At 34.4% G+C, this 27,964-nt stretch overlaps 1 protein-coding gene across 1 annotated transcript; it reads right to left on the bottom strand.

Moving 5' to 3' along the window:
• Positions 1-39: 39 nt before the first annotated feature.
• Positions 40-27,964, bottom strand: STAP1 (signal transducing adaptor family member 1). The gene is made up of 9 exons (XM_011360650.2): positions 27,759-27,964; positions 20,773-20,844; positions 16,283-16,393; positions 14,181-14,237; positions 11,404-11,576; positions 9,885-10,013; positions 4,058-4,127; positions 2,092-2,188; positions 40-592 (listed from the first exon to the last, which is right to left on the bottom strand). The coding sequence occupies exons 1-8, from the start codon at positions 27,876-27,878 to the stop codon at positions 2,099-2,101; spliced, it is 822 nt and encodes a 273-aa protein (XP_011358952.1). The 5' UTR covers positions 27,879-27,964; the 3' UTR covers positions 40-592; positions 2,092-2,098.

Below are 27,964 nucleotides of genomic sequence, written 5' to 3'. Positions count from 1 at the left end.
GATGCTGTAGGAACTTAACTCTTGTTGATATCAATTAGCCTATGATAAAATTGGTTTCATTAGACATCATTTTGCTTAAAGTCTCAGAACCTGTCAACAACGTTAAATGAGAACTTTCTGTACTTTATTTCAACACTAAGAATTTCTAGCCCAAGGACATGCAGCTACCCTTCTCTCCTTAATTGCTCTGAGATCTCATGTAAGCCAGAGCTGACTTCCTCAAGGATTAGAAGCCACATGAAGAGAGTGGTTCAGCCAGCCCCAGCTGACCACCAGCACCAGACGTGTGGATGAGGCCAGTAGGACCATCCAGCCGCAGTCAAACCACCAGCTGGTTACAGATGTGTAAGTGACACCAAGTGAGACTAGCAAAACTGCCCACTGAATCCAATCCAAATTGCTGATACACAGAGGGAGTCATGAGCAAATAAAAAGTTTGCTGATTTAACCACCATGTTTTTGGGTGGTTTGTTAAGACAGCGTTGGATAACTGATTCGATATCATCCATGTAGGAGGGAAATTATATTGGGCTCACCCCTCCCCGCTAAATTTTTCTCTGTTGTAGAGATGTTACAGGAAATCCTTTGGTTTCTGAAAGAAAAAAACAAAAAATAAAAAAACATACTAATAGCTCATTCCCAGAGGTTTCTATTAGGTGGTATTTTCCTGCCTGAAGCCCAAGTAATGTATTATGTTGGTCATATATACAGTAATGTGTTCATCCCTTGTAGTTACGTTTTAAGAGAAATGTTCAGAAATTAGTGCACAGAGAACATCAAAGATGAAAGTGAGAGGGCTGGAGTAACCAATATTTCATAGGTGACAGAGAGACTAAATGGGGTCATTGCGGCTGTTTTTAAATATCTGATGGGCTTTTTAAAACCCTGTGTTGTTTCAAAGCCAGAAATTGGATTAATATGTAGATGTTGAAGGAAGAAATATTTCAGACTCAATATTAAGAAAGAATTCTCTCATGAGAGCTGATCAAAAATGAGCTGTGCTGCCTCAAAAATCAGTGGGGTGACTATCATTAGGAATGTACAAACAAGCTGAATGGTTACATCTTAGAGATATTTTCTGTACTGAGTGTGCAGGTGATTCCTATACAGAGTAAGACACTACTGGATAATTTTTAATTTCCTTCAAACTCTGAATTTTTAAAATTATTTGGCGTCACAAGATTCATAGCCATGTTTTAAAACTTGGACTTTTTAAACTTGCTGTCCTTTTAACTGAGATTTTCCAGATAACGCCCTGATGCAGGTAGCCGAACAGTTGTTTTCTCTCATAATCTGTAGGATTGGGAATTTATTTTGATAACTGAATCCAAACAAGCTGGAAATATTTTCTCTCTCCTGTTTACAGCTTGTGAAGTGACCATGCACCAGAGATTGTTTCAAAGTATGGAGATAAACAAGTCACATCCAGTCTGCCCTGCTCTGGCAAACAATTTCGTGGTATGTGACTGTGCAGTTGCACAGGGTTTCATACTTAGTTTATTGATCTGCTATCACCGTTTTAAAATTCTTAATGATTTATGAAGAAGGGCCCCACAAATTCTGTAGTCAGTCCTGACTACTACAGTCTTTATCTGTAGTTCCTTACCACTCACTCACTCCTTGTTATCTTGCACTTTTGACTTTTGCCTTTACTGTGGAATAAGATCTCTCAAGTCATCTACTGACTAATGGCCGATCCCCTTAAGCCTCATCCATTTTAATCTACCTAAAGCATCTGACATTGTGGACAGACCATACCTTTACTTCCCTATTTGGTTTCTATGATTTTAGGTGAGTACAGTTTTCTTCTTAACTCCTGAACTTGTTCGATAAAGCCAAGTAGAATAAGGAAATGAAGTAAATAGTCCTAACACATGCCTCAGGTGTTTTCTTTCTCTAGAAAGGGTCCATACTCTATCCACCAGGATATATTAGTACTCTCTTATTTTCGCAGGGTTAGTGTCAAAATGATTTCCAAATTAATAAGGCTGAACTACAGTCCTACTGGTTGGTTTTACAAATCATATATAGAGTTTTCTGTTGTTGTTTTGTTTTGCTTTTCTTAATACAACAATGAAGTGAAGAACATACCCAGGGGTTAATCAGTTGAATATATAAATGGTCGTAAATTTCCTCCAGTCTCCTTCACAAAATAATCAATGACGCTAAAAAGGTTTGGGAGTGTTACCTGTATAAAGAGAGGGTGAGAGAAAGCTCAGTGTCATCTGTGTAAAGATAGAAGTAGAGCTCAACTGAAATTTAATGGAGATTACTGACCTCTAGAAAATTGTATCAATACCTCACTTCAATGGCTTACTGAATGGTTTTACCTATCCTTGCACTTTTTTCCTCCTTTCTAACCATATTCATTTCCTGTTGAGAAATTACCCATTTCCCATTTTATACCTTTTGGTGGACCATAATCAGGCACTCTACTTTTCCGTAATTATTGCATGAGGATATGACTCAAGTTAGGCTAGGAAATGCTCCCTTCCTGAAACTGATCTTGAGTAGAGGAGCAAAGAAGAATAGCAGATTTCTAATCAGGGGGTTTTTACTATAACTACTGCTTTCTCATCCCTAAAGGTTTTCTAGCCTTTCAGTCACGCTATGTGTTTCCTATGTTCTTAAATTTATTTTTGCTTAAGTTAGCTATAGTTGGTTTCTTCTGTTTGAAACTAATAGAGAAATAAGCATTTTAATATTTCATCATAATAGTATAATTTGCTTATCTAGGAGTAACTGAAATACATTGCTACTCCAATATTTTTATACAAGTAAAATAAGGTTAAAACTGAATATCCCTGGTAACCTTGAAGAGGGGAAAAAATTCACAAAATGACAAGCCGGTTGAAGGGTAGGGTTGGGGAGTGTGAAAGGTGAAATAATAATCCAGGCTGTTATAGCTTTCCTTACACTGGGGCCGTTTGTGCTAATGACAGATATATGAGCCACAGTTCACCATTTACAGAGGCACATTTTTCTTCCCTGACCATTGTTTCCAGTCATTTAGTTATTTGGGTTACCCTTCGGCAATCTAGTTCTCTGTTTTCTTCATTAGAAATTTTGGAAAATCCCAGTCAGGCGTGGATATGAGAGTGGAGATGCTCTGGGAGGCAATTTATGGTGAAGGTTTAAGTGGAGTATATGAATCAGCAGCTGCCCTGCTCTTAGCAAAGGTCACTACCAAACTCTAAAGGCTATGGTCGAAACATTAAAAATTCCACCATACTGACTCTTTCTCTATTTGATCAACACAGTTTTCCTGAACAGGCGGAAGAAGTAGGAGCTCAATTTAGAAAAGATCATATCAATATCTTCAAGACCCAGAGGTTTCATTTAAGTGATATTACTTTCCCAGCCCAGTCTTCTAACCACTGCAGCCAAAGATCACAGGGCTGTCCTCCCTTTTTCCAGCATCCTGGACCATAGGCCACATTACTACACTTCCATTGGTTGAGACCAGTGTAAATACCAGTCTTCCCACCTGTTTAACAGGCATTACTTCAAGACAATAATAAAGATTAAATTAGATGGTGTATCTAAAGTACCAACTCTGTGCCTAACACAATATTTAGTGGTTATAATATTATATCGTCAGCCTCATGATAAGTTGGTTGGGATGGGAGAGGGGTTGCAGACAAGGATGAAATCTTTTCTTCACTATTACGTTGCTAATAAAAGGAGGGATTTCTGAACTTCTGCATGGCTTATATTAGAGAACTAAGCATTCACAGATTTTTTTTTCCCCATTAGAAATCAGCACACTGAAATACTTAGCTTGGGGGATATAAAACAACTACTTAACAAAGATAGTCTTCTCTCCCTGAAACAACTATATTGATAAAGATTTACAGAGAAAGGAAAGTGTAAAGAATTATTACCAGATTATCTTCTACTCTGCCTCCTCCACGGGTTCTTGCATCTCACTTCTCGCCCTGGATACCTACACTATGTTCACAGGCAAGGAGTCTGGGAACTACCTTTCTTTGTATTCTGTAAGGCAGGTTTGGAAGGAAGCAAAAGAAAATTTATCAACAAGGAAATAGCCACTTACAGGTTTTTCCAGTTCAATAGTGTAGTTTTTTCCTATGCTCATCACTTTGTAGTGCTTGATTCTTGGCATGCTAAAATGAAAAAAAAAAGAAAGAAAGAAAGAAAAAAAGATTAATCTCCATTTGAGTATACTATTGGGTCAAATCAAACTAAAGCGAGTATAAAATATCACCCATATAGTAAAATCTGTGTTTCAATGACTGTGGCTTGGGGAGATAAAAAGATTTTTGCATTTTTCTATTTAACTGGTTCTGTTTCTTTATAGGAGGTTATACACTGTGTAGGAAACCTGGGTTGTTGAGTGGGTCAATGAGGGATAAATAAAGATATCAAGAACTGAAAATCCTTCAGGCAGAAATGTTTTTAAATGCTGGTAATTTACAAAGTAGACAACATTATAAAACCCTAGGTGGGCATATACAGATCAAAAAGTAGAGAGAATTACTGGAAGCATATTACTTTCTATTGCACCTCATCACTCCAGTCAGAAAGTCCTCAGTGGTTGTTCTTCCTGCTGGCTTATACACCACCTGGGATATCTGCTAACTTCAGGGTTGACTTAGAGATCTGGAAAATGCTAGGTGTTAGGTACTGTATGAACACTTAGGTGGGAATGTAAGTTCAGTAGATGAATCTTAATATCTTCTTCTATAGTCACATAGCACTCTAAATTAATATTACCCTAAACTTGTGATATTTATTTAACTATCAACTGCTTAAGAACAAGAAGCACATTCTATTCACCTTTGTATTCTAGCATCGGGCACACAATAAATGTTTATGAAACTGAATTTTAAAACTTTAGGAGTCTATCTCATAGTGCTAGTTGCTAGAACTAATTTATACCGAGAGTGTAAGTCAGTGTCCCTGCCAGTTAGTTCTGAAAAGCATATTTGCCTTGCATTCCCTTGATTTATATGACAGTAGGGCCAGAACCAAGACTTTTTCTAAAGTTGAAAAGTTAATAGTATTTATTACACTGCCATTTGCTTGAAAAGACAAACTAATTTAACATCTGTCCCATTTACAGAAGCTGGCTAAAGCAAAATTGTCTATCAGGTTAAACTTGTCTACAGGGCCTCCCACCTTCTTTTTCATTGCTCCTCTCTTCATTTCCAGGTCACATTTCTCTAGGACTGAACTACACTTTTGTTCAAGGGACTCTCTCCTCATCTACTGTTATAGCCAAATCTTCTCTCAATTGGATATAATGTTGGAAAACAGCTAGTAATGTTATTCCAATGACTTATTCTAGAGCTTACTTTCAACACATGGATAAACACTGACCTCTCTCACCTCTCCTAAAAAAAAAAAGAAAAAAGAAAAAGAAATAGAAAGTATTTCTTAATGCTAAACTTTCAGGAATAACTTACAGACTGGTGATGGAAATGCATTTTTGGACAGAGGGGATCTTTGGGGTGGTTGGCTATGGCTTTATCTTATCCCTCAATGAAAACACCTTTATAATTATTGTTATTTCTGAAAACTCTCACCTATTCCAACTAGAATTCCTATATTCTTATGAAATAACTGGCTGTTATTCCTTGAAAGACTGATAGAAAGCTTGAAGGGCATGGCCTTTTTAATAAGAAAGATCTAGGTTCATATTCTGGTTCTGTATTGTAGGTTCTCTGTACCTTTATCTCTTCATTTATAAAATGGAAATGATAATGCCTTTCCTCCCAAGACAGTTGTGAATTATGTTTGAAAAGTCCTTAGCACAGTGTCCGACACATTTAGACACTCAGTAAATTATAACTATTTTTTACTACTTTAAAATTCATTGTTTTAACTTAGTAGTTTCTGTAAGTCTCAGCTTCTTTATCTGTAAAACATGAAAAATACTATGTCAGTTTTTATTGTGCCTGAAAGAAATATTTGCCAAGCACTCAATACAGCACACACATAGTGCGCTATGAGCGGGGACAATCATTGTTGTTGTTAGTAGCCATCATATCATCAATATCAATATTATCATTCATAGCAAAGCTGTGGGAGGAAGAGTAGCAAAGGTTAACACGATCTCTTGGAACTTTTGACTAATAGGACCAACTTCTGAACAGAAAGTAAGCTAGAAAAAAATTCCACTGAAGTCACAGGCTTTGACTCTCATTTTGGACCTTTGTTTTTCTTTCATATTTTTTTTATTTGTTTTTCCAAAGGAATAACAAGAGGGGTAGTGGGGGCGGGGGTAGAGTAAGATTGACAAAATTTGCTTTGTTGAGGGTTCCTGATTTTGTCCTGAAAAAAGAAGAAACTTGTCTTTTAAAAAGAATGTGTGGCCTTAAATGTGGTTATAAGTACTTGTTCTTAGGTTTTGACCCCAATTTTTGCAAAGGAATGAACTTGGGGTAAATATTTTCTACTGCTTCCTTGGCTACTGGCTTTCTAAAGTGTTTACACTGCTAACTTATCACATAGTCAATAATTTTAAGAAAACCAAAGCATAAAGTTTGTTGTAAGAATAGCTCTGTCTTATGAATTCACACACCACTGGGCTGGGTAAAGGCGGATGATCCTTAACATCAAGAGAGGAATCACCTGATTATTTGGCATTGAATGACTTTTTCTTCTTCCTGGGAACTATAATCTTTCCTCCCACAGCTGATTTATTAACAGATGGAGATAATTTTACTTTCATGCTATTTTGTAAACTAACTTGTCCTTTCAGCTAGTGTTTTACCAGACACACTGATCTAAATGTGAATGGCTGAACATTTCTCCCACAGCCTGTAAGAGAATGAATTGGTTTTGGGGGTGACACAGGTGCTTCCTAGATTTCTGCCAAGTCTTTACATTAAGCTCTGCAGGCTAACAAGCTAAATTTCTACTACTCTCTATAATTGCTGACCTTTAAAATTAAGTGATCTGTTAAATAGAAGATATTAAATCCAGGCATTCTAAAGGACTTGTTTTGAGGCCTTAGAGAACACATGTAACTATACTTAACATTATAGTTATATCTGGCTTTTTATAAGGAAAATTTGTACAATAACAGCTAAAAATTTTTAGACCAGTTTCATGTTATAAACTACGCCCCCAGATCTATATAAGCTACATAAGCTTATAATGACTGCAGTGTTAGAATGCTCGAGTTTGATCTTTCCGCCTTGCCTCTTGCCTTCTCCATAAAAGCTTGGAGGCCGGGGGATGATTAGTTTTGTAAAATGTTATAGTTTTGTGACCATCTGCTGTACAAAGTATGAGCTTCTATATGAATTCAAATTGGCAATGAGTATACCAAAATTAGAATTGCATAACTTTGAAATGAACTTCTTTGCCAGACTCTTTCTTCCGAATTTAAATACAAAACAAATATAACCAAAAACTATGACATTTAACTCATATCCTAAGTATAGAAACTGCTTGTGTTTAGTCAAAAACCACATCTACAGCAGAGAACACTGTTATTTCTCATAGCTTGCTTATACAGAAAACACAATGCAAAAGCTGAGCTCATTTAGACTCAAAAGAAATCTGGCTGCTGTTGTGCAGGAAATACACAGTCTTTAAAGAGCCATTAGGTCTCAGGGTTTTGTTTCAAGCAGAATAGTAACATAGAGTTCATATGCAAATAGATCAAACACTCAATCCAACCAAGAAAAACATAATGTGTAACAAAAAATTAATCATTCTCTTGTGTGATCTAGTTTACATTTCAAGCAGTTAGATGATTTCTTTTTAAAAAATTGGCAAGATAAATTTTAATTCATTTTTATATATTCTTATTTTTTTCCAGTAGAAGTAAACAGTTAAAGACATTCTATATTTATGTGATAATAAATTTCTTAAATTTAGAAAAAGGACAATCTCCTTGCTCAAGATATGCTAAGCAGAAAAATCCACTTTTCTCCCAGGAATTCTATGTTCACCGATATTTAATGGTCATCATAATTTTTATTTATGTTGGATTTGTTTCAAGATAGCAAATTAAATTATAAATCAAATAAATTATAACTGAATAATCTATGATATTCTACCATGTTAGTTGAAAATTATTAACTCCTATAATAAACAGAAAAAATAATGAAACCAAAAGGTTAAGTTGACATAGATATTCATTGTGAAAACATACATACACACAGATTCTCTTACTTCACACACAAAATCAGGATCTGATTTACCATCTAACATTCTTGCCATCTATTCAGTGTACATGGCTAGTGTATAAAGACATTCATACAGAATAATTGGTGAGTGAATCAAGCTAATTAGAACCAAGGCTCATACTAGCAATGCAGCCATTATGCCATAATTTTAATTTTTCCTGTAAGTGATTTTTCTTACTGTCTTATTCATTATCAATGTCTTCAAATTTAATCTATTTAGAAGCATTGACGTTTATGGTGGATTGGTAGATTCACTGAGAAATGTTATCATTAAAAATTTAATAAAATATTATCCTCAGAAAAAATAGATTCAAGAATCAATTTCTATTTATGCTTTTATAGAAAAAATAATCATCTATTGGATATTTTCATATGGGACAAAAACCTCTACATGTTAATTATATTATCAGTTGTGAAAATGTTAACTATGCCAGAGCCCCTATTGAAATGCAAGTTTTCATAGATTCTGAGAGCTGAAGTGAATCTTAAAAGATCCAACCACCCTAGTTACACAGAAAAATCAACATTTGCATGTAAATGTTACTGACTATACCAAACATAAACCATTTTACCAGAAAGACATTATTAACTTTGACAAGAGGTTCTTAAATGGTCCTTTCTATAGATATATCAGATTATGCCACTTCTTTACTCATCACAGTCCAGTGGCCCCCATGGTATTTCGAGTAAAACTCTTGTCCCAGAACAACATGTAGGGTCAAGAGCAGGTGTCCCCAACCCCCAAGGCTGCGCATGGATACCGGTGTGTGGCCTGTTAGGAACAGGCTGCACAGCAGAAAGTGAGCAGCAGGCAAGCCAGCGAACCTTCATCTGTATTTGCAGCCACTCCCCAGTGCTAGCTAGCATCACCGCCTCAGCTCCACCTCAGATCATCAGGCACTAGATTCTCACAGGAACAGCTATCCCTGGTGCCAAAAGATGGGGACTGCTGGTTAGAGGGATCAGTCGAGATGCTCACCTCTGGAATCTTATCTCTTACCACTTTCTCTTAGCTCACTCTATTGCAGTCACAGAGGCCTCTCTTTGTTTCTTGAACAAATCAGGCCTTCCTCTGCCTCTGGGCATATGGCCTTGCACCTGGAATGCTCTTGTCCCAGGTATTGGCATTGTTTGTTCCCTCGCTTCCTTCAGGTTTCTGCTTAAATGTCTGTTAATAAAGTAGGCCTTCCCTGAGGACTCTATATTAAAACAACCACAGCAACCCCCACCAAAAAAAGTTCTCTATTTATTACCTCTGAAAGTTCCTATCTCTCTCATCTTTCTTTATTTTATTTCCATAGACCTTATCGTATGTCATATCGTATATATGACATTTTTCATTATGTATTTATTTAGAGTCTGTGTCTCCTTATAAGTATGTAAATGTCCTTAAACCAGGGATGTTGTTTTGTTCACTGCTGTATCCTCAGTACCTAGAACCACAATAGTTGCTCAATAAATATTTGTTAGAATGAATGAATGAACAAATAGAACTATATCCAGGACCAAAGTAATTTGTTCATTCTTCTTCCCTACTTCAGGTATTAGCCTTGGCTCAGTCTTTACTATTGCTTATATAACATTCCCTCCCTGTTCTTGTATTTATACTGTTAGTCCCAATAAAACACATAGCAGATGCTGATACAAACTTGTATGACATTGCTTTATGAAGTGATATCATGCTTTTAACAATCCCGTATGTTCTTTAATTAAACGTACTCTATCTCCTGCCGGATCGTGATGGAGAAGTTTCTACTGTCACTACCAGGCCTCAGGATCATATTTCCCGAGGAAGGATTCTTCTCAAGCATCTCAGTTGCTTCTTTCCGGGACACTGTATAAAAACATCTACAGAGGTGAGATAAAAAAAAAATTCTTTTCTTAACTGATGGGGCTCATTACTTGAAAAAATGCTGCTAAAATTACTTCAAGAACTGCAGTTATTAAATTTCTTAAAATTCCTAGCTTTATTATTATAATTACAATGATAAAATTATAACTACTATTATTATAAGCCTGCACCACTACGACTATGCTTATGCTTAAGGCCCTCCTGCCCCCACCTCTCCAAAGCCTCCTTCTTTAACCAAAGAGGACCTGAAAAGTTATCTACTGATCAGTATATAATCACCATAACCATTTAAAAATCTAAGACAAGAATTAATAGTGTATAGTTTATAATAGGCTCTTAGATAAATAATATTTGTCTAAAGATACACGCTTCTTTTGTATCTTTTCTCTTTTAAATAACTCATATTTAAGAGTATGCCTGAATTCAATCCTTTTGGTATAATACGACTTTCGTAAGAAAGTGCTTTTCTCAGTTTTTTAGTAAATATTGTAATCAGTGAAATATATAATCACAGAAAAATATGTGGCAGGATATGCAATACACCAAAATATTAACAGCAAATATCTCTGAGTTGTGGGACAAGGAATGATTTTAGTCTTCTTTTAATTTATCCATAATAAACATATGTTACTGGTTTTATTGAGCAAAAAAGAAGCAGTCTATGACTTTTAACTTATCAGTTCATCAGTCGTCACTGGTTTCAGCTAAGAGTTATGGTTGGCAGTTTTCAGTGATTATAGAACAGATAGAATACGTATCAGAACCTGATGTCACAGATGGTACCAGGACAAGTTTCACTGATGAGAACTTTACCAAGATTCTAAGAAGAAAGGGTTCATAGCTTTAAGTCACACTTTTGAGTAAAAACAGATGCAGGGTGTTACTGAATTCAGTATGTTCTATGCCTTTTCATTTTTCCAATACCTTACACACTTTTCACAAGGCCTTCCTCAAACTACAAACTCAATAACTACTCATTGATTGACTGAACAACAGGATAGAGCATTTAGTCATTTTTAATTCTTTGGTATAATTTTCTGATAGAAAATCAGTCAATCAGAGAGTTGCACGGTGAAAAAATATCGTTTCCTTCCTTCCTCATAGCAGTTTTTATTTAGGTTTGAGCTTTGGAAAGACTATCTGTTTGGTGTAAAGGTGCGAGTGGAAGGGGATTTCCTGTGTGGTAAGAGGGTTGGTTCAATTTTGCATTTTGTATTTTGTTGATTATGACATACAAGAGGAAATGTGGCATCTCAGAGATATGCTGCTTATCCACAAGAGAGCTTATGGCCTCTGTCTTAACAAAGTCAATGACTAACTCTCCTTAATCATTAGAAAATAATATTAACAATCTAATAAATAAACTGGAGTTCATGGTGCACTTACGCTGGCATAGGGTTTAGTACATCCACATAATCTTCGATTGGTTCTGTTTCTTTTTCCAGAGATGTACTTGGTAGTCGCTCTGTCTCAATCCTCCTTTTCTTTTCTCTCTCTAAGACTTCATGCAGTCTAATTACTTGCCCAGGAAGGAGTGACACATGTTGGGGAACCGACAGCTAAAACCAATTAAAATAGTAGGCAAAATACTAATTAATTTTAGCAACGATGAGTCTGTTCTGGTCCTAAGGAACTTTGGTTACCTAACAGAGATAGATGGGTAGAATCACGAGTAGAGGATCTTGGTATCGGGTAGGTGTCCTAGAACAGCCTCTGAACCAAACTACAGCCTGCACAGGATGCCCAATCTTCTTTCAAGAAGTTTCTTTTGGTCTGGCCTCAAAGCAAAATACACCCATCTTGCACTACTGACTAATTCAAGTAACAACAGACTTCTCATTTTTTTCATCCTGAGTTTACTAGTTCACTGCCGGGGAAGTCTCAGAGCACCTGCAAGGTGCCAAGTTCTTCCTCAAGTAACCTAGAATTAGCTCCACCAACCATATGGTAACATGGTGTTGAGATGGCACTATTTATTAAAAGACTGAGAATCAGCAATCGGAGGTTTATATTTTGGTGTGTTTGTGTGTATGTTTCAAAGTTTTATTCATACATTAGGATTATGATACTGCTCTACTTACTACAGTTTTTTTTTTTTAACCTTTTCTAGAGATATGTTTTGGATTGAGTAATCTATACCCTCCTAGTCTATACATATACTCCTGATTTAGACCTCATTATGACCAGCGATGTCTTCTTGGAAGGTGTAATCTGAACAATAGAATTTTTTTTTTATGTCACACTACCTGGCCTGCATTTTGTGGCAGCTATGTCTGATTAACATCTTGATCTCCAGAGTAGGGTGCATGCTTTTCATGGGGTATATAAGAAAATCCACTGAAGTATGGGAAGAAAACACTAGAACTTCATTTTCTATTTACTTATTATCTAATTAATTTATATTATTGTTTATATTTTAAAACACATGTGTGTACATGTATATAAAATTTGAAATAAAAAATTACTACTAAGGGCACAAAATCAAAAAGGTTTAGAGACTATTCTTCTGGATAATTAAGCTAACTAATAATCAGTAAGGCCATTTTCTTATATACCAGTCCAGAAAAAAAAATAATAAAATGAGGAAAAAATATTTATTAATTGCCTACTATGTCCTAACCATTGTGTTGTTGCAAATCCTCACAACAATGCTACAAGATAGGTAATATCTCTGCTTTACAAAGAAAAAAAAAAAGGCTCAAAAAGATTAAATAACTAGTCCAGGGTCACATGGCTAGTAAGTTGTGAAACCAAGACTCAAACTCCATTTTCTTTCATTCAAAAACAATGTTCCAGCTCTTTCAACTATAGTCTATGTTTCTCAAATTTCTACTAAATTTCTCCTAACAGTGGCATGATGTAAATGTATACACAGAGCGATCTGGGATCCTTGTGCAAAAACTTTTATGGAAGCACAAAATTTAAGGCAACTTGTCTTCTCTTGGAAATTCACGTAAATTTTATTTTATATTCTGTAACATGCCAATGTATATTTTAATTTTAAAATAATTTTTTTTTATCCTTTCCTCAAGGAAAAAGCTGAAAACAAAATTTGGGGGCCAGAACATCAGGTATAATTAGTGTACCAGAAAAATGCACCCTGAGGTCTTTCCAGTGCTTTTAGTGTACTCCTTGACACCGGCTCCAATACCATTGGGACATTTGTGTAATGCCGTGGCACACAACGCTGCCTTTCCACAATAGAGGAGGAGAACACAATTCCTCTAAGAGTTTCTCCCTTTCTCCAAGTCAGCATGTCTTTCACATCTTTAACTAGCCCACTTTTTAAGCCACCTCTGACTTATCCACACGATAGTTGAACCTTCAACTTTTACATGTTATTGACTGAGATAACCAGAATCCATCACTCAGTAAGGTGCAGTGCTTACTTCATGTGAATGCAAAGACTACTTACGAACTAGTTTTGGTAGATAGAGTCTGAATTTAACTGACTCTAATAAACCTAGAAAGTTTTCTTATCTTCTCAAAGTGTTAGAGAACCTGGTGCTATTTTAGGGGCTAGTTATCAAAGTACCTCATGTTTCTAAGACAGTCGCTACAGTGGTTTTATTTTAAATAATAGTAGTTATCTTGTTATAACAGTTAACCATAAGCAGTAGATCTTATTATAGATTTCTGATAAGATGCCACAGAGTTGAACAGATAAGCATCCCTTTGTCTTAAGACTCACTAAACAATCATTTAAAGGAGAGTTTTAATTTGATGATCCTTCCCTGAAATATTATTTATGTCATTCATAAAATCCATCTCCATTTTATAAATGTATGTTGAATATATAAGAATGAAATTGGAAGTATTTTAGAGGATGCTATGTAAGTTACAAATACCAGAATATACAAAGGATGACTGTGTCACAAGTAGATCTCCCTGACCACTTGTTATTTGGTAGCTAGCTAGCACATTGCCCTGTTTATTTTCTTTATAACAATTATCACAATTTTAAATTACATTGTTTACTTATTTATTTTATTTTTCCTCTCCATCCCCTGATAAAAATATAAATTTCATGAGTAAGTATGAAGATTTGTGTCTCTTTTTCAATTGCTATATCTTCAACCCCTTTCACTCTGCATGGTTCATAGTAAGTGTTCAGTAAATATTTGTTGAATGAATGAATCAATCAAAAGTAATGTCCTTCTTACCTCTGTTACTGTTAGAATGAAGCCTCTCCATTCTTCTCCACTTTCTGTGTTCTCTGTCTAAAGATGAAGAAAAAAAACAAAGACAAAGAAGAAAAGACATGAATGACTATGAACATTAATATTTTTATTAACTTCAAATAACTTCAGAATTTTATGATTATTTTATAATATTCAAAATATGTAAGCCATCAAAAACCAGCAAGATGGACAAAATGTATATTCTTCTACTGAAGCACATTGTTTCAAAAAGTCAATAGTAATTTTTTAAATCATTTAGAATCAGTTGAAAGGAAGAAACAATTCATTTTTCTTTTTGCTTAGAACTATTAATGTATTTGTTATGAAATATTTTAATACTGTTCTCTGTTGTCAGAAGACAGAAATATATAATTTTAATCTGCTTACTAAACAAGTAAAATCATACAAATTTACTTAACTCAAAAAACTCAAATGTTAGCACACTTATTTCTGCAATATGTCAACTCATGGTCCCTCCATTGGTATTTAACACTGACTGGCTTTAAGTTTGGGACAATCAGGTAGAACCAACGTAGTCAGTCCTTAGAAATTTTCAGTTCTTAGCTCCAAAAACTACTAATACTGCTAACATTTGTTAAATGCTTATAAGTGACAGCTACTATTTAAGCACTTCACTTGTATTAACTGATTTAATTTTCATGGCAACTCTGCAAACGGTAATTTTATTTTTTTATTTTACAGATTTATTGATTTAACAGATATTTATTGATTGCCTTTTAGTGCTAGACACTATTCTAGGTACTGATTTACACTGGAGAACAAAACAAAAATACTTATTTTCATGGAGTTTAAGGTCTAGCAAGAAATAAACAACAAACATAATAGTAAATTTTATAGTGTCAGAAGGAAATAAATGGGAAAATAAAATGTAGAGCAGAGTAAGAGATTGAGAATGCCATTAGGGGTTAGTAGAGGGGAAAAGGGTTACAATTTTAATGAAGTAGTCCAGGAAGATCTCAGTAAGAGGGTTATATCTGACAAGACTTACATTCAGGCAAAGAAACCAAAGCACGGAAATGTTAAGTAACTTGTCTACAATGACACAGCTAACAAATAAAACAGCCAGAATTCAACCTAGGCATCTGACTCCAATCTTGTGCTCTTAACCACCACACCAAATCATCTGAGGGCCTTGCTTATACATAGATTCTGGGGCTCAGGTTTATGGGGTGGGGCCTGGATTTCTAAGTACAAATGATTCCTAGTACACTAAAGCTTCGTGACCAGTGTTTTCAAGGTCAGCTCCAACTATATCTTACTCAATTGCAAATCGCTCTCTTTGTTATTGCTGTAGTTGTTGGTTGACTTTAATTGGCTCACTTTGAATTCTGGGTGTTAACGTGGTGAGTTTTAACAAACAGATACCTGCGTGTGTCGAGTTTAATGCAATTAATAACATATTTTGCAAGTTGTGTATGTCTAAAAAACAGTTCTTGTTCAAATTTTTCTAATTGTCTCAATAATGTTCATTAGAGCTTTGGGGTTTGTTTTGTTTATTGGTTCGTTTTTTTTTTTTTTTCCTTTTCTGACTCAGGATCCAATCCGTATCACACATTGCATTTAGTTGTCATGACTCCATATTCTCCATAACTGGAATAAGCGTCCAGTCTTTGGCTTTTTTTACACTGCTATTTTTTAAGAGTATAGGCCAATTGCCTGGCAGAATGTCTCTCAATTTGTGAAATATGGGTTTCTCTAATTCAGTGGTTTCAAACATGTATCATGTTGGACATGTCTCAGAATCATCTGGGAACTTGGTCAATGCCAAGTTCTTGAATACCAATTCAAAGACAGCTTTTAAAAAACACCAGGTGGGATCTCTGACTTTGTCAGAGGGCAGAAGTACATGGTTTTAATGTGCTTGTATACTAAACAAGTGAAAATGTCCTTTTTAATCCCTCTTTAGAAAACCACAGTTCTTGCCAAAAAGTAAGAAATATCAACAAAGTATAGAACTTGACACTTCTATAATTCCTCTTTACTTCAGCCACTGAGCTATGAAAAGAGGTGAATGCTATTTATAACCACAACTTGTTTCAGACTAATTGCCTGTCCTCACTCACCTTCAGTTGCACTTCTTCTTTTGGCAAAACAATGGTGAATTTTGCACAATTCATTTCAGTTGAATTCTCCATAAGGCATGTGAGGTCTATTATGTCTAACTTGTCAACATACTGCAAAGATAAAAGGAAATCCCATTAAATTATTTCATGGGTAAATACATCAGTTTTAGTAGGAAGGAAAGTAAGTAATATTTTACTTTCAATTGATTTGTACTTTGCATGATATCCTGGTTTTCAGCGTGTCATCCCTTCTCAACCCAGAGGGCATTTGGAAGCGTATAATGTGGTGGTGTGCTAGAGCTGGCTCAAACAGGTTTGCAAAAAGTTGATTTGTTAAATTTTCAGGAATTTGCTAGCCAGTTGTTAAACACAGCTATTACTAAAAGTTAAATTATATAAACACATAAGTAAATAACATATTAAAAAACAAAGATAAAGTTCTAAATTCATAATTTTCTAATTATATTACTACATAGTATTCTCTATGGTTTTAAGGCTTTTTACATCTTCGTTTCTGTGTGGTGGAAATACTATATAATGGTATATACATAATGGTACTATACAGCATTGTACCTTTCTTCTCACCTCCATTTTTAGTGAGTTCACATTGATAGGGTGAAATCAGTCTTGGCAGGAGTATTTCCACAGAAAACGGCAAACTTTACAAATTAGAGCTTGATTTATTGTTTTGCTAATTGTTCCAGAGGCCAAAAATTTTTTTATGTAAAGGCAAAATAGTAAATGTTTTAGGCTTTGTGGACCACATATAATCTCTGCTGCAAATTCTTCTTCTTTTTATTTATTTATTTTTAGTTTACAACACTTTATAAGCGTAAATAGATTTCTAGTTCGGAAACTGCAAAATCGGGACACAGGCTAGATTTGGCTCAAGGGCAATAGTTTGCTGGCTTTTGGTCTAGACTTAAGAAAATGAAGGAGAAAATGTTAACAATGCAGATGAAACTTGAAAGTTTGTTGTGTCTGAAGCTTTTTCATTTTGAAAAGATCAAAAAATTGACAAAATATTCTTTTATAATTCAAAAACTGCTATCTTAATCAGCAAAGAAATTGCTCATGTCATTAACAGCTAGGTGAAGTTCTCACATACATAATTGTTGTTTTACTTTCCTCTTATACATTAATGTAAACAAAAGCATTAGCCAATACTCATGTCAAATATCATATTTAATGACAATAAATTTATTAGGGAAACTACAGATTGAAAAACAACTCCCTTAGTCATATGATTAAATTGCAATCATAGTTGGCTATGGATACATGTTCAGAAAAATCAATAACAGCATTCTATGATAATCAATTACTTATATGAAAATTACAATAAAAAGTATTATGTATTTTATTTTTAACTGCGTGCCACACATTCATGTAAATATTTATAATAAATTTATACACATATATTCATATATACATTTTTTCCAGAAAGCTATTATTCAACATTTACCACATATAACTGGTTATGAGGATCCTATTAAGAAATTTCTATCTTATCCCAGTACAATAAATTTTTTTTTTTTTTGAGTAATTAGTCTATGTATATCGGTCTGTATACAACTGGCTAGACTTGCTCTCTAGTATTAGAAAGATTAAGACCACCTCTAGTAAAAGCATAGTAGGGTTTTATGACATAATTTTTTGTTAAACTAACCTCATTCTCGACTACTTTTTACCTCTTCTTTTTTCTTCTCTGTCATGCCCAGTAAATCTTATTTAACTGTGTTCTTGTAGGTTTCCTTATTTTATTTTTCTGAATAAAGTAAGACATAAAAATAATAAATAAAATTTTTCCCAGAACTATTCCCATATTGATGAAGTTGAGGGTGAGTTTGGGTTGATCTACTTATTTTCAATGAATAAAGAGCAATTAAACATAGAAAGAGAGGTATAAGGGAAAGAGGACAGAATTTAAAATTAGACTAGAATCTTTTTCTGTTGGATTGTCTAGATCAAGCTCAGTGAATTTTGCCGAGACAAAAGAGGAAGCAATGGAGGAAGAAGTGGCCCAGTTAGATAGAGGGCCTGTAAACTGTACTATTGATTAGAAAAAAGGAAGTTATATCTTTTTGGTTTTAACTGTAGAATTGAAAGAGCCTTGAAATTCACCTGTCTAATCTAGCTGCCATCTGATGCTTGAATTTTCTTTAGGCTAACCTTCCATGTGGTCATCCAGCCTGCTTGAACATCTTAAATGGCATGGAACTCAAGCCTCCTATGAAGCTTTGCCTACTAGCAAGTTTATTCTTGTACTAAGCCACAGTTTTTCTCCAGACAATTTCCATCCATTGGTCCTAGTCCCTTTTCTCTGGAATAAGACTTAACAAATTCAGTGACTCTTTCACATGACTTCCTGACAACCTTTCAAATATTTAAAGCCAGTTTTAAATTCTTCCCTACTATAGGCTAAATGTTTACAGTTCTCACCTTCTCTGTCCTTGTACTTTCTTTTGAGACAATCACCCCAAAAATTTATTTCTCCAAAAGTCTGCATCTACTTTTAACAAAATTGGTAGATGGGCAATTCTGTAGCATTTCAGTATAACAATCTCTTCTTAGCATAGCTGTTAAGAATGCTGGCTCAGAAACAAGACCTGCATTGTAACCCATTCATTAACTCTCAGATCTTGTACAATTTCTTAATCTTTAAACTTGACTGTTCTTATCTAAAAGTAGGGATTAAAATAGTACCCACTCTGCAGAGTTGTTGTGAAAGTTAAATGAGATAATGTATGTAAAATACATGAATATTTTCTATGTACTTTACCTTTACTATCTCATTTAATCCTTTAGATAACCTTATGAGATGGGTGACTGTTTTCATCCTAATTTTAGAGATTTGAAACTGAGTGTGTGATATCTTTCATTTGCATCTCTAGATTCAGTTTTATCCCTTCACCACCCAAAACTATGCACCAGGGGATGGACCAAATGGACAACATTGTGGGCACCCTTACCCTCTGATTTTCTGGGGGTTGGACTGCTGGTGATCAGAAGAGTTAGAAGAGTAAAGTCAGGTATTTATTACCCTATGCAGTTGCTTCTTCAATCAAAAATCATTCTCTTCTCAAAGCAATCATCTTCACACAACTCTCCCCACTATTCTCTCACTCTTTCCTTTACTCAGAGGTATGGTAATGGGGCATTGTTACTAGCCTCAGTTTCTGTACTATCCTTTGTGGTTTTCCAACATCCTGCCCACTGCTTTGAGTGTTGCATCTTTATTAAACTCTCTTTAAATGGCCCAATTTGAGATGTCATCTGTTTTCTACCAATTCCCTGTCCAATACACTGAGATACAGAGAGATTAGGTTGATAGCCCAAGATCCCAAGCTAGCACAGTGGACAGTGGGAGGGCTAAGATAAAAACCCAGGTAGTCTACCTGAAGACTAGGCTTTCAGTCACTAAGCTGTACTGCCTCTTGTCATGTAGTAAGTGAGCAATAACCATTAACTCTCTCACTTACATGTTCATATGAAGTTTAGACCAGGGGCTTTAATTTTTTCCTGACATTAGTGGGAAGTGGGAAGGCACAACAGAGGAATTACTTTTATTAAAATTAATTATGGTATTTGAAAACACTTTTATATAAATCTTGTCTATTCAGAACTCTGATGAAAGACGACCACTTTGTTTATTTTTTAAAATGGCTTTTGGTTAGTTTACCACTAATGGTGCTGAGATGCTTGCGGATGAAATACATTACATGGGCTCTTTTTCCATTTCTTCCATTAGATCTGGACATGTAATAATGATGTTGTAAGGAGTGTGGGCTGCTACATCCATGGGCCAAAATATTTTTATTTAAACAAGTTACTGGATCATAAAATCTCTTAAAAGTATAACATTCCAAGGTGGGCAAACATTTACTACTAAAATACTACATTTTATTTGTGGAAAAAATAAAATCCACAATCACTTTTCAATTTTTTTGTGTGGAAAAATTAAAATACAAGTCAATTATTTGAAATTAATACAAACAAATAAATCTCAGAATCTCTTTATTGTTATTTCCATGCTTGAGCTCTTAGAAGTCCTGCTTGGTGGGGTGTGTTTTTGTCTTTCTGGAAAAATTAAATTGTGACATATTGTATGTTATAAGGCTTTAAGGAATCCTTTAGTTCCTTTCAGATTATAAGTGCATGTGATAGCAGGATAAAAAGTGGGGGAAAGTAAGGCTATCACTTGGTGTTAGGTAATTTGTATCCAGATGTATAGCTAAAGATTTTATTATCAGGATAAGTAAGAAAAATGCAAAGTTAAAAATATGAGTTAATACCTTCTTCTGAGTTGCCTAGAAAATTTTATTATGGGCTTTATCATTGATAGCCTTCACAGATATAAGTGTTCTTATTTGAATTAGTTTTACTAGAACATCTTTACTCTTGGAAAACAGAAAATCCCAAATGAATAATGAAGTATATGACAAATGTATATTGGAAAAAAGTTAATGGGATGAACGTGTTTAACTACTTACTATTGTACTCTTTTTGTCGTTATAAAAGAAAAGTGTAGTTCCTCTCAACTCTGTCCAATAGTATTTATACTCCTGTGGGAAAGAAATCATACGCATCAGTGTATATTCGGCTATTTTCATATTGGTCGTTTCCTTTGTAACTTCCCGAATTGCTGTGTGACATAAGATTCTTTATCCTGAGATTAATTGCTTAGTTTTTATGGCTTAATTTTATACTTCATTCTTGATTAAATCCTTTACAAATTTATTTTAGTGAAAGGTGTGAGGTAAGGAAGTAATTTGATTTGTTTTCAAATAGATTGTTTTCCAAAACGTTCCTCATTGATTGAAGACATTTAATTTTTATGCAGTTTCAGTGAAAGCTTGTACCCATAAAAGAGGGGCCATTTAAGGAGCCAGGATAGGACATAGGACAAGCATTTATTAACTACCTTCCAGGACAGTTGAAAGGATTGAATAAATTAATACATATAAAACACATAGCGTAATACATGACTCATACTTTGGGTTCAACAAATGGTATATATTTATATAGATCAAGGAAATTGAGAATGATAAAAATAACACCATCAAAACTGAGCTTTGAAGTTCAAATTTCATTCATGTGGTGAATATTTCATTGTTAATACATTCACATTACTATGGTTTCTATAAAAATACAACTTTTTAAGTTTAAAAAATTTAAATAACCTAATCAGACTCTTATTTTACTTAAGTGAAAATTTATTTAAATAAAGAAAAAATTGTATTACAAAAGAATGGCAAGGGCATTTACAAAACAAAATCCTTTTACATCTAAAGACTTACCTACATACCCAGCTCTTCCTCAAAGTATATTAAAAAAAAATCCCAGTCAGTTTCATGGTCATGTTAATCATTCCTTCCCTTAGAGTTTAATAAGCTGAATTTTTGTAACATATTGAATTATCTGGACTTATATTGAGGATTAATGCAAGAAAATCACAAGAAAACATTTTTTCTTTTGCTTATAAATGTGAAGATACTTTTATATATTATGGTATTTTGTGTCTCTTTAATACTGAGATATCATTTATTCCTTTTTGCCCAGTAAAACGTTTGTTACCTCTTCAGAATTTATATACTTATTTTCTCAAATAAGGAGAACTCTATAATCCATTGCTTTTATTTGCCTTGGCTACTAGGAAGCTCAAGATTAAAATCATTCTGAATTACAACACCTGTTTTTCTCATATTCTAAGTAGAACTGTTTTCTCCCTTTGTAGTCATGGCTGATAAGGTGCTATATTAGCTAGCTTTTGCTGTGTAACAAGCCACCCTAAAACTTAATGGACTAAAAACAGCAAATATTTTCTATTTTTGACATTCTATGTTGGTGGATGATTTTTTTGGATCTGGGTAATACTTGTCTGTGGCTGAATGGTCCAGTGTGGCCTCATTCACTTGCCTGGGGTCTTAGCTTGGGATGCAGAATGACTAGGAATGGTATAGTAAGAAATATGTTTGGTCTTTGTCCCCAGTTCCTGGCATAGAGATCCTAAACTCTGAGTGTTAGGAGTGCTTTTGTTACCCATAATAAGTCCCTTTATATCACATCTGTGTTTATAGTAATGAGGCAACTTAGAATTGGACCCATGAAGGGCTTCAGGATGGGTCTGGTCCCCAAAAGAACAAATGATTATAGGGTTGGAACTTTCAGTCCTACCCACTGACCCCCAGAAAGGAGTAGAGGTGGGGCTGAAGATTAAACTCTCGACCAGTGACATGTGATGAGCTTTCTAATTAGTGGACACATCCACATGGTGAGAGGGTGATGTGCCCCACCTCCACAGGAACAGAAGCACTTGTGCTTGGGAATTTTCCAGACCTTGCCTTATGTATCCCTTCACCTGGCTGTTCATTCGTATTCCTTACCAATACATGTAAGTAAAGTGTCTTCCTGAGTTTTATGAGCCATTTTAGTAAATTGTTGAATCTTAGGAGGGGGTCATGAGAACCCTTGATTTATAGCCAGTAGGTCAGAAGAGACACTAGGGACTTGCAACTGGTGACCAAAGTGGGAGGGGCAGTCTTGTCATACTAAGCCCTTAATTAAGTTATAGGGTCGGCACTGAATCTGGGTAAGTCAGTAGTTTTAGAATTAAACTGAATTGTTCAACAATCAGTTAAACCAGAGAATCAGAGAACTGGCTATTGATATTGGAAAACACCCCATTGAAACAATTGGAGTCTCCCTCCACATGGTCTCATTCTCCAGCTAGCCCAGACTTGTTCACATGCTGGCAGAAAGATTTCCAGGAGCAAGAGAAGACAAAACCCATTGTGCGAGTACTTTTACATGCTCTGCTTTTGTCAATTTACCAAAGCATGACCCAGTCCATATTCAGTCGCTAGAAAACTAGACTCAACCTCTTTATGGAAGAAGCAGAAAAGTTCCCTTTCAAAGGAGAATGTGAGGTTTGAAAATGTTGGTAGTATTACTGCAGCAATTTACCTCAGAGGCACAGTTGGAAATTGGGGCAAGGTTTCTTTGCCCAAGACTTGTTGTTTTTCCATTCCATCCTACCTCCTCATTGAGAGCTGGCTATAATATAATGTAATGAACCTGCTGATACCTCCTGACCAAGAATGAATTACCACAGAAAAGAACAATTCAGAAGGGCATAGGATTGAAGGAACAGCCAATAAATGGTTGTGTAGTTTTACTGATGTATAACATCTAAGTTCAAGTTGAAATTCGAGACTCTAATTCTTGGAGGAGAGGAAAGCAAGAGAAAACACTGAAGTCAAAGTCTACTGCTCTGTTCATCTTTGTGGTTAGCCTCATTAGTATCAAGTTGTCATCAGGTAGAAAACCTAAAATCACTAATAGCCAGTGAAGACTAATAGAGTTCCTTTTGTATGTACATACAGACATCCATCTGTGCTCCTGAGAAAAATTACAGGTGTTTAGTCATGACAAAATATGAATTGAATAAGGTTAACCAGGGAACAATGAGAGTTTTACTGATAAAAAAAAAAAAAAACAAACATAAAGATCCATGAGGAAAAAAAAGATTCATGAAAAGAATTATGGAGGGTTTATTAAATGAGGAAGAAACAAGAACAAAGGCACTGAGTTGAAAGTAAAGGCGGCTTGGAGGAAAAATAAGATTACAAATAGCAATAGGCCCTATGAACTCCGACCACAGCCAAAAACCTAAGAACAGATCAAGCTTATATTCAGTATGTAGAGACATGTGGGTCACAGTCTTGATTTAGTTTCTGATAAGCGCTCATGAATATCAGTATAATTTGAGTCATCTATAAATATCCCTCTCAAAAATCAACAAGTAGGTGTATATTTATATCTACAGAAGTATGTAAATATTTTAAATGAAGTCCTTTTTGAATGAAATACATTTAGCATAAAGTTTTTTTTATTTTTTAGCAATCATTTATGTTGAATCACTGATGTAAGAAAGGGACTTATATGGGACTTTTGGATTTATTGCTAGCTTTATAATCACTAGATGACCTTGTATTTAGAGTTTAAGGTCAATATCTCATTTTCATTCAATTAAACAAATATTTTGCAAGTCTACTGAGCTCAGTGTGATAAAGAATCTAGTGAGCAGACATCCCCAAACTTTGGAATTCCACAACTCCCAAATGGAATCAGAATTTTAGTTTAAAATTAATTACGATGTCAAGTGCTTTGCAATAAAATTCAAGGTGCACTCCTTAATGGATGAGGAATATTGACCAGAACCTCTGTGACCATATCATCTGTGAGAGGATAAAATAATTACTGTAGGGATCAGAGTGACAGGACATTTAGAACCTAGTGTGATATCTGCCATATCACACCTCAAGTAAATACACCCATTATTATATAGTCCATTTGATCATCACAGCAATTAATTTAGTTATGCCAGAGAGTAATTATTCATTTTACAAAAGAGAAAACAGATTAAAATATTTAAAGGTCCATAGTTGGACTGATATTTGTATCTCTTGGCTCCCTAGTGCTCTTTCTCATAGATGTAAGTAGTAAAAATGGGTTACAATGCAAAATCCAGTTAAGTGTCTTCTTATCCTTTGTTACCAATAAAAAGCTCCCATTCTTTTTTCTTGTGAGCACGTAAGGTACTTTTGCTTAAGGAAGGATGTTGTATAGTGATCTCCAAAGTGGAGCACATAAATCCAGAGGTGTGCAAGATAATTCCACTGGGAAAGAAACTTTAAAAATATCTAATTATATTTTATTTGTGTCATCTTTCTTGGTTTCTTTTTTGCATATATTTCATAATTTGCTTGGAGTATTAGTACAGAAATACACATGTATTTTCTAAATAAATTAATATTCTTGCATCAGAGATTTGTGTTCAAAAATGTTTTCTTGAAAGGATTGTTATTTTTTTAACATTAGAGATTATGAGCATAGAAAACTATGTTTGAAAGCACAACTGAGCCCTGAAATTTTTCTAAATAAATTAGTGGCAATTAGAGGACTAATCAGAGAAATATTATTTTGATGCTGTTATGATGACTACATTCTTATGCTTGAACTAATAAGAAGACATACACATTGTTTTTGAAGTTTATTACACACAGATTGGAGAAACTGTGAGATGTTGCCTAAACTCAGGTTTCAAACAGTTCCAAAAAAATGAGAATTTCCCCATTTATAAGAACTGTGTTGCTATTCGTAACTCATTGTGACATTTAATAGCTCTCATTATCAAATAAGTCTTCCTGATTCATACAAAATTCTAATGCTGTGGTTTAAGTAAATTTTCCTACATTATCTTTTCCATGAAGAATATATACTTTTAATAGGTTCTTTATTTGAGATCTACTGACCTTCTGGAATTGCATTGTAAATGATGTATGTTGGCACACTTTCCTAGGGGGCAAAGCCCCTTAAGTTTTAAATGTGTTCTGCCACAAAAACAGCTAAGAAACACCTGTTAACCAGTAATCTCCTTATAGACCAGGTTACTCCTCAGTTATACATTCTCTAGCTTAAATGTTCTGAATTCCTTCAGTAGAGACTTCACTTAATGTTCTGCAGAGCCTCCCAACTTTCTCCAGCCCATTAGCTCCAAAGATGACCTGCTACATACTCTTGGCTCACCTTCCTCTCAAAAGTTCCCTGGCCTGGCACTTGGCGGCTGCTTGTCTAGAAATCACATTTTCTTTAGCTTTTTATCATAGCTTCTATTTTCAAGTACTTTATTACCGTGTCTCTCCTTTGAGCCACAATACTGTGGACTCAAAACTGATTTTAGTATGTTAATAATAATATGATAAATAATGAAATGGGAAGAGAATGAATCCAACCTTTGGTGTGAGTCAGGTGTTTTACATATGTTATCCCTTATAACCACCCTATTAGACATTACTGTCATCCTCTTGCTCTTTTCTCCCTGACATACAGGTAAAAGATACTTTGCTATGAATTCAAGTTGGAACACAAGTTAATTTCATCAGAAATATTTATGCCTATAGTTTATTCTTTCTATTTCAAAGCATGCTTTCTATAAAAAGATACAATAGTAATCTGGTAAGGGAATCATCATTCCTTACTAAATTTAGCCTTTTGAAGGGAGTCTTTGTGTTTTATTTATATTCTCTAGAACTGAGTATGTTGTACTTAGTGTAAAGGAGTCATACAATAGAGGTTGCTTAAATGAATAAATTGATTAAGCTTCTACTGTATATTAGGCATTGTACCTTGAGAGGCAGGTCATATGCTCTTCATCTTACAGTTGAGGAAATTAAGTCTCAAGGAGGTTGAGTAACTTGTTTAAGATCACAAGCTGTAAATAGCAAAACCATCAGGTAAAGTCATGTTTTACTGACACTCTAAAATCCTTGTTTTTTCTGCTAACCATACCAACGGAATTCCTTCTTTAATCATTAAAAGGAACTTGATATCAGCAAGTTATTATAAATACTTTGGAAAACTTTTAAGGAATAATCAAATTGAAATTACTAATTAGAAATTTATTTTTCTCAACTCTTCTTTCCTGGCAAAGTGTAACAATGTGGCTAACTGATGGTAACAAAACTAAGTTAACTTTTAAAGCATATGGGATTGGGAAGGGAAAAAAATAAAGCATATAGAATATACCAAAAAATATTACAATGTAGCTGATAAATATTACTAACACATGTTTAACATCCATTACAGAATACAAATTACGGTGTCTTTACTCTTGAGTAGTAAATGATCTGATTATGTATGCAAGAAATATGTATATTATAGATATTTTCACATACACGATTTTTTTCTAAATATTGATAAACCCTCAGAAAATACATTTTTATTATCGCTATTAAACATTTCTTATGGCATTTATCAGAACACTTAATTTTTTTCTAATTTCAGTTAATTTTAAAATTTCATAAAATTTGACCTAAATCAATGATGTTTTTCTTTAGTAACAGGTACTTCATGTTTATTTCTTTCACTAGTTTTAAATAATTCACAATTTTAACGAAAAGTTTTTATTTTTGCGTTTAAAAAATATGGAATGTTTTATGAATTTTCTTAGAGTGAATGCATTTGTCTCATAGTGTACATACTACCCACAGAATATCCTATATATTTTAAAGTATCTTGAACAGTGTTTTTAGAACATAATATTAAACAATATCAATTTTGTCATTTTCATAATTTCTTATAAGTTTATCACTTAAAAAAATTTGATCATTATTTATAAACTTCAAACGAGAGTAGAAGCAGAAGGTTTAATTTTAATCATTTTATCTTATCGAATTGTTTACATTACTGACAACATTAGAACCTTATGTTATTATATATAATACATATGTGTCTACACATATGTTTAAGCTACACATTGTGTTTAAATTATGTGAAATTAGATAATATTTCTGAGCTCAAGGAAGAGAGTTTAATCCCAACAGAAACAAGGAGGCACTTGTCTCATCACATTACCATGAAATAAACTATATTAAGACAGAAACTTCTAGTTTAATATTATTATCTTTGGACTTACCTGGTATTCTGACCGCTTAACTAATAAAAATCCTTCAAAGTATAAGGGTAGAGCAGTAATCTTTAACCTTTCTTGAAAGATCCTGCGAGGGGCTGGTTTTGGGGGCTTCATAGCCATCATAACCTCTCACTGGCGTGTGGTTTGGTTTCAACTGTATCCAGTCTCAAACAAAATGAGATCTCTCTCATGTGAGAAGAAAAGGCAAC

The sequence above is a fragment of the Pteropus vampyrus genome, unplaced genomic scaffold (assembly GCF_000151845.1).
Source record: "Pteropus vampyrus isolate Shadow unplaced genomic scaffold, Pvam_2.0 Scaffold57, whole genome shotgun sequence".
NCBI lineage: Eukaryota > Metazoa > Chordata > Mammalia > Chiroptera > Pteropodidae > Pteropus > Pteropus vampyrus.
The sequence above is the reverse complement of the archived record's forward strand: the minus strand, read 5'-3'. Positions and strand labels throughout refer to the sequence as shown.

Coding starts and splice junctions, on each gene's coding strand:
- STAP1 (XM_011360650.2), bottom strand. CDS start 27,878: ATGATGGCTATGAAGCCCCCAAAACCAGCCCCTCGCAGGATCTTTCAA. Junction 14,238..16,282: donor AAGAAGAAGTGCAACTGAAG/GTGAGTGAGGAC, acceptor CTTCATCTTTAG/ACAGAGAACACAGAAAGTGG. Junction 4,128..9,884: donor ACGATCCGGCAGGAGATAGA/GTACGTTTAATT, acceptor TTTTCATTTTAG/CATGCCAAGAATCAAGCACT.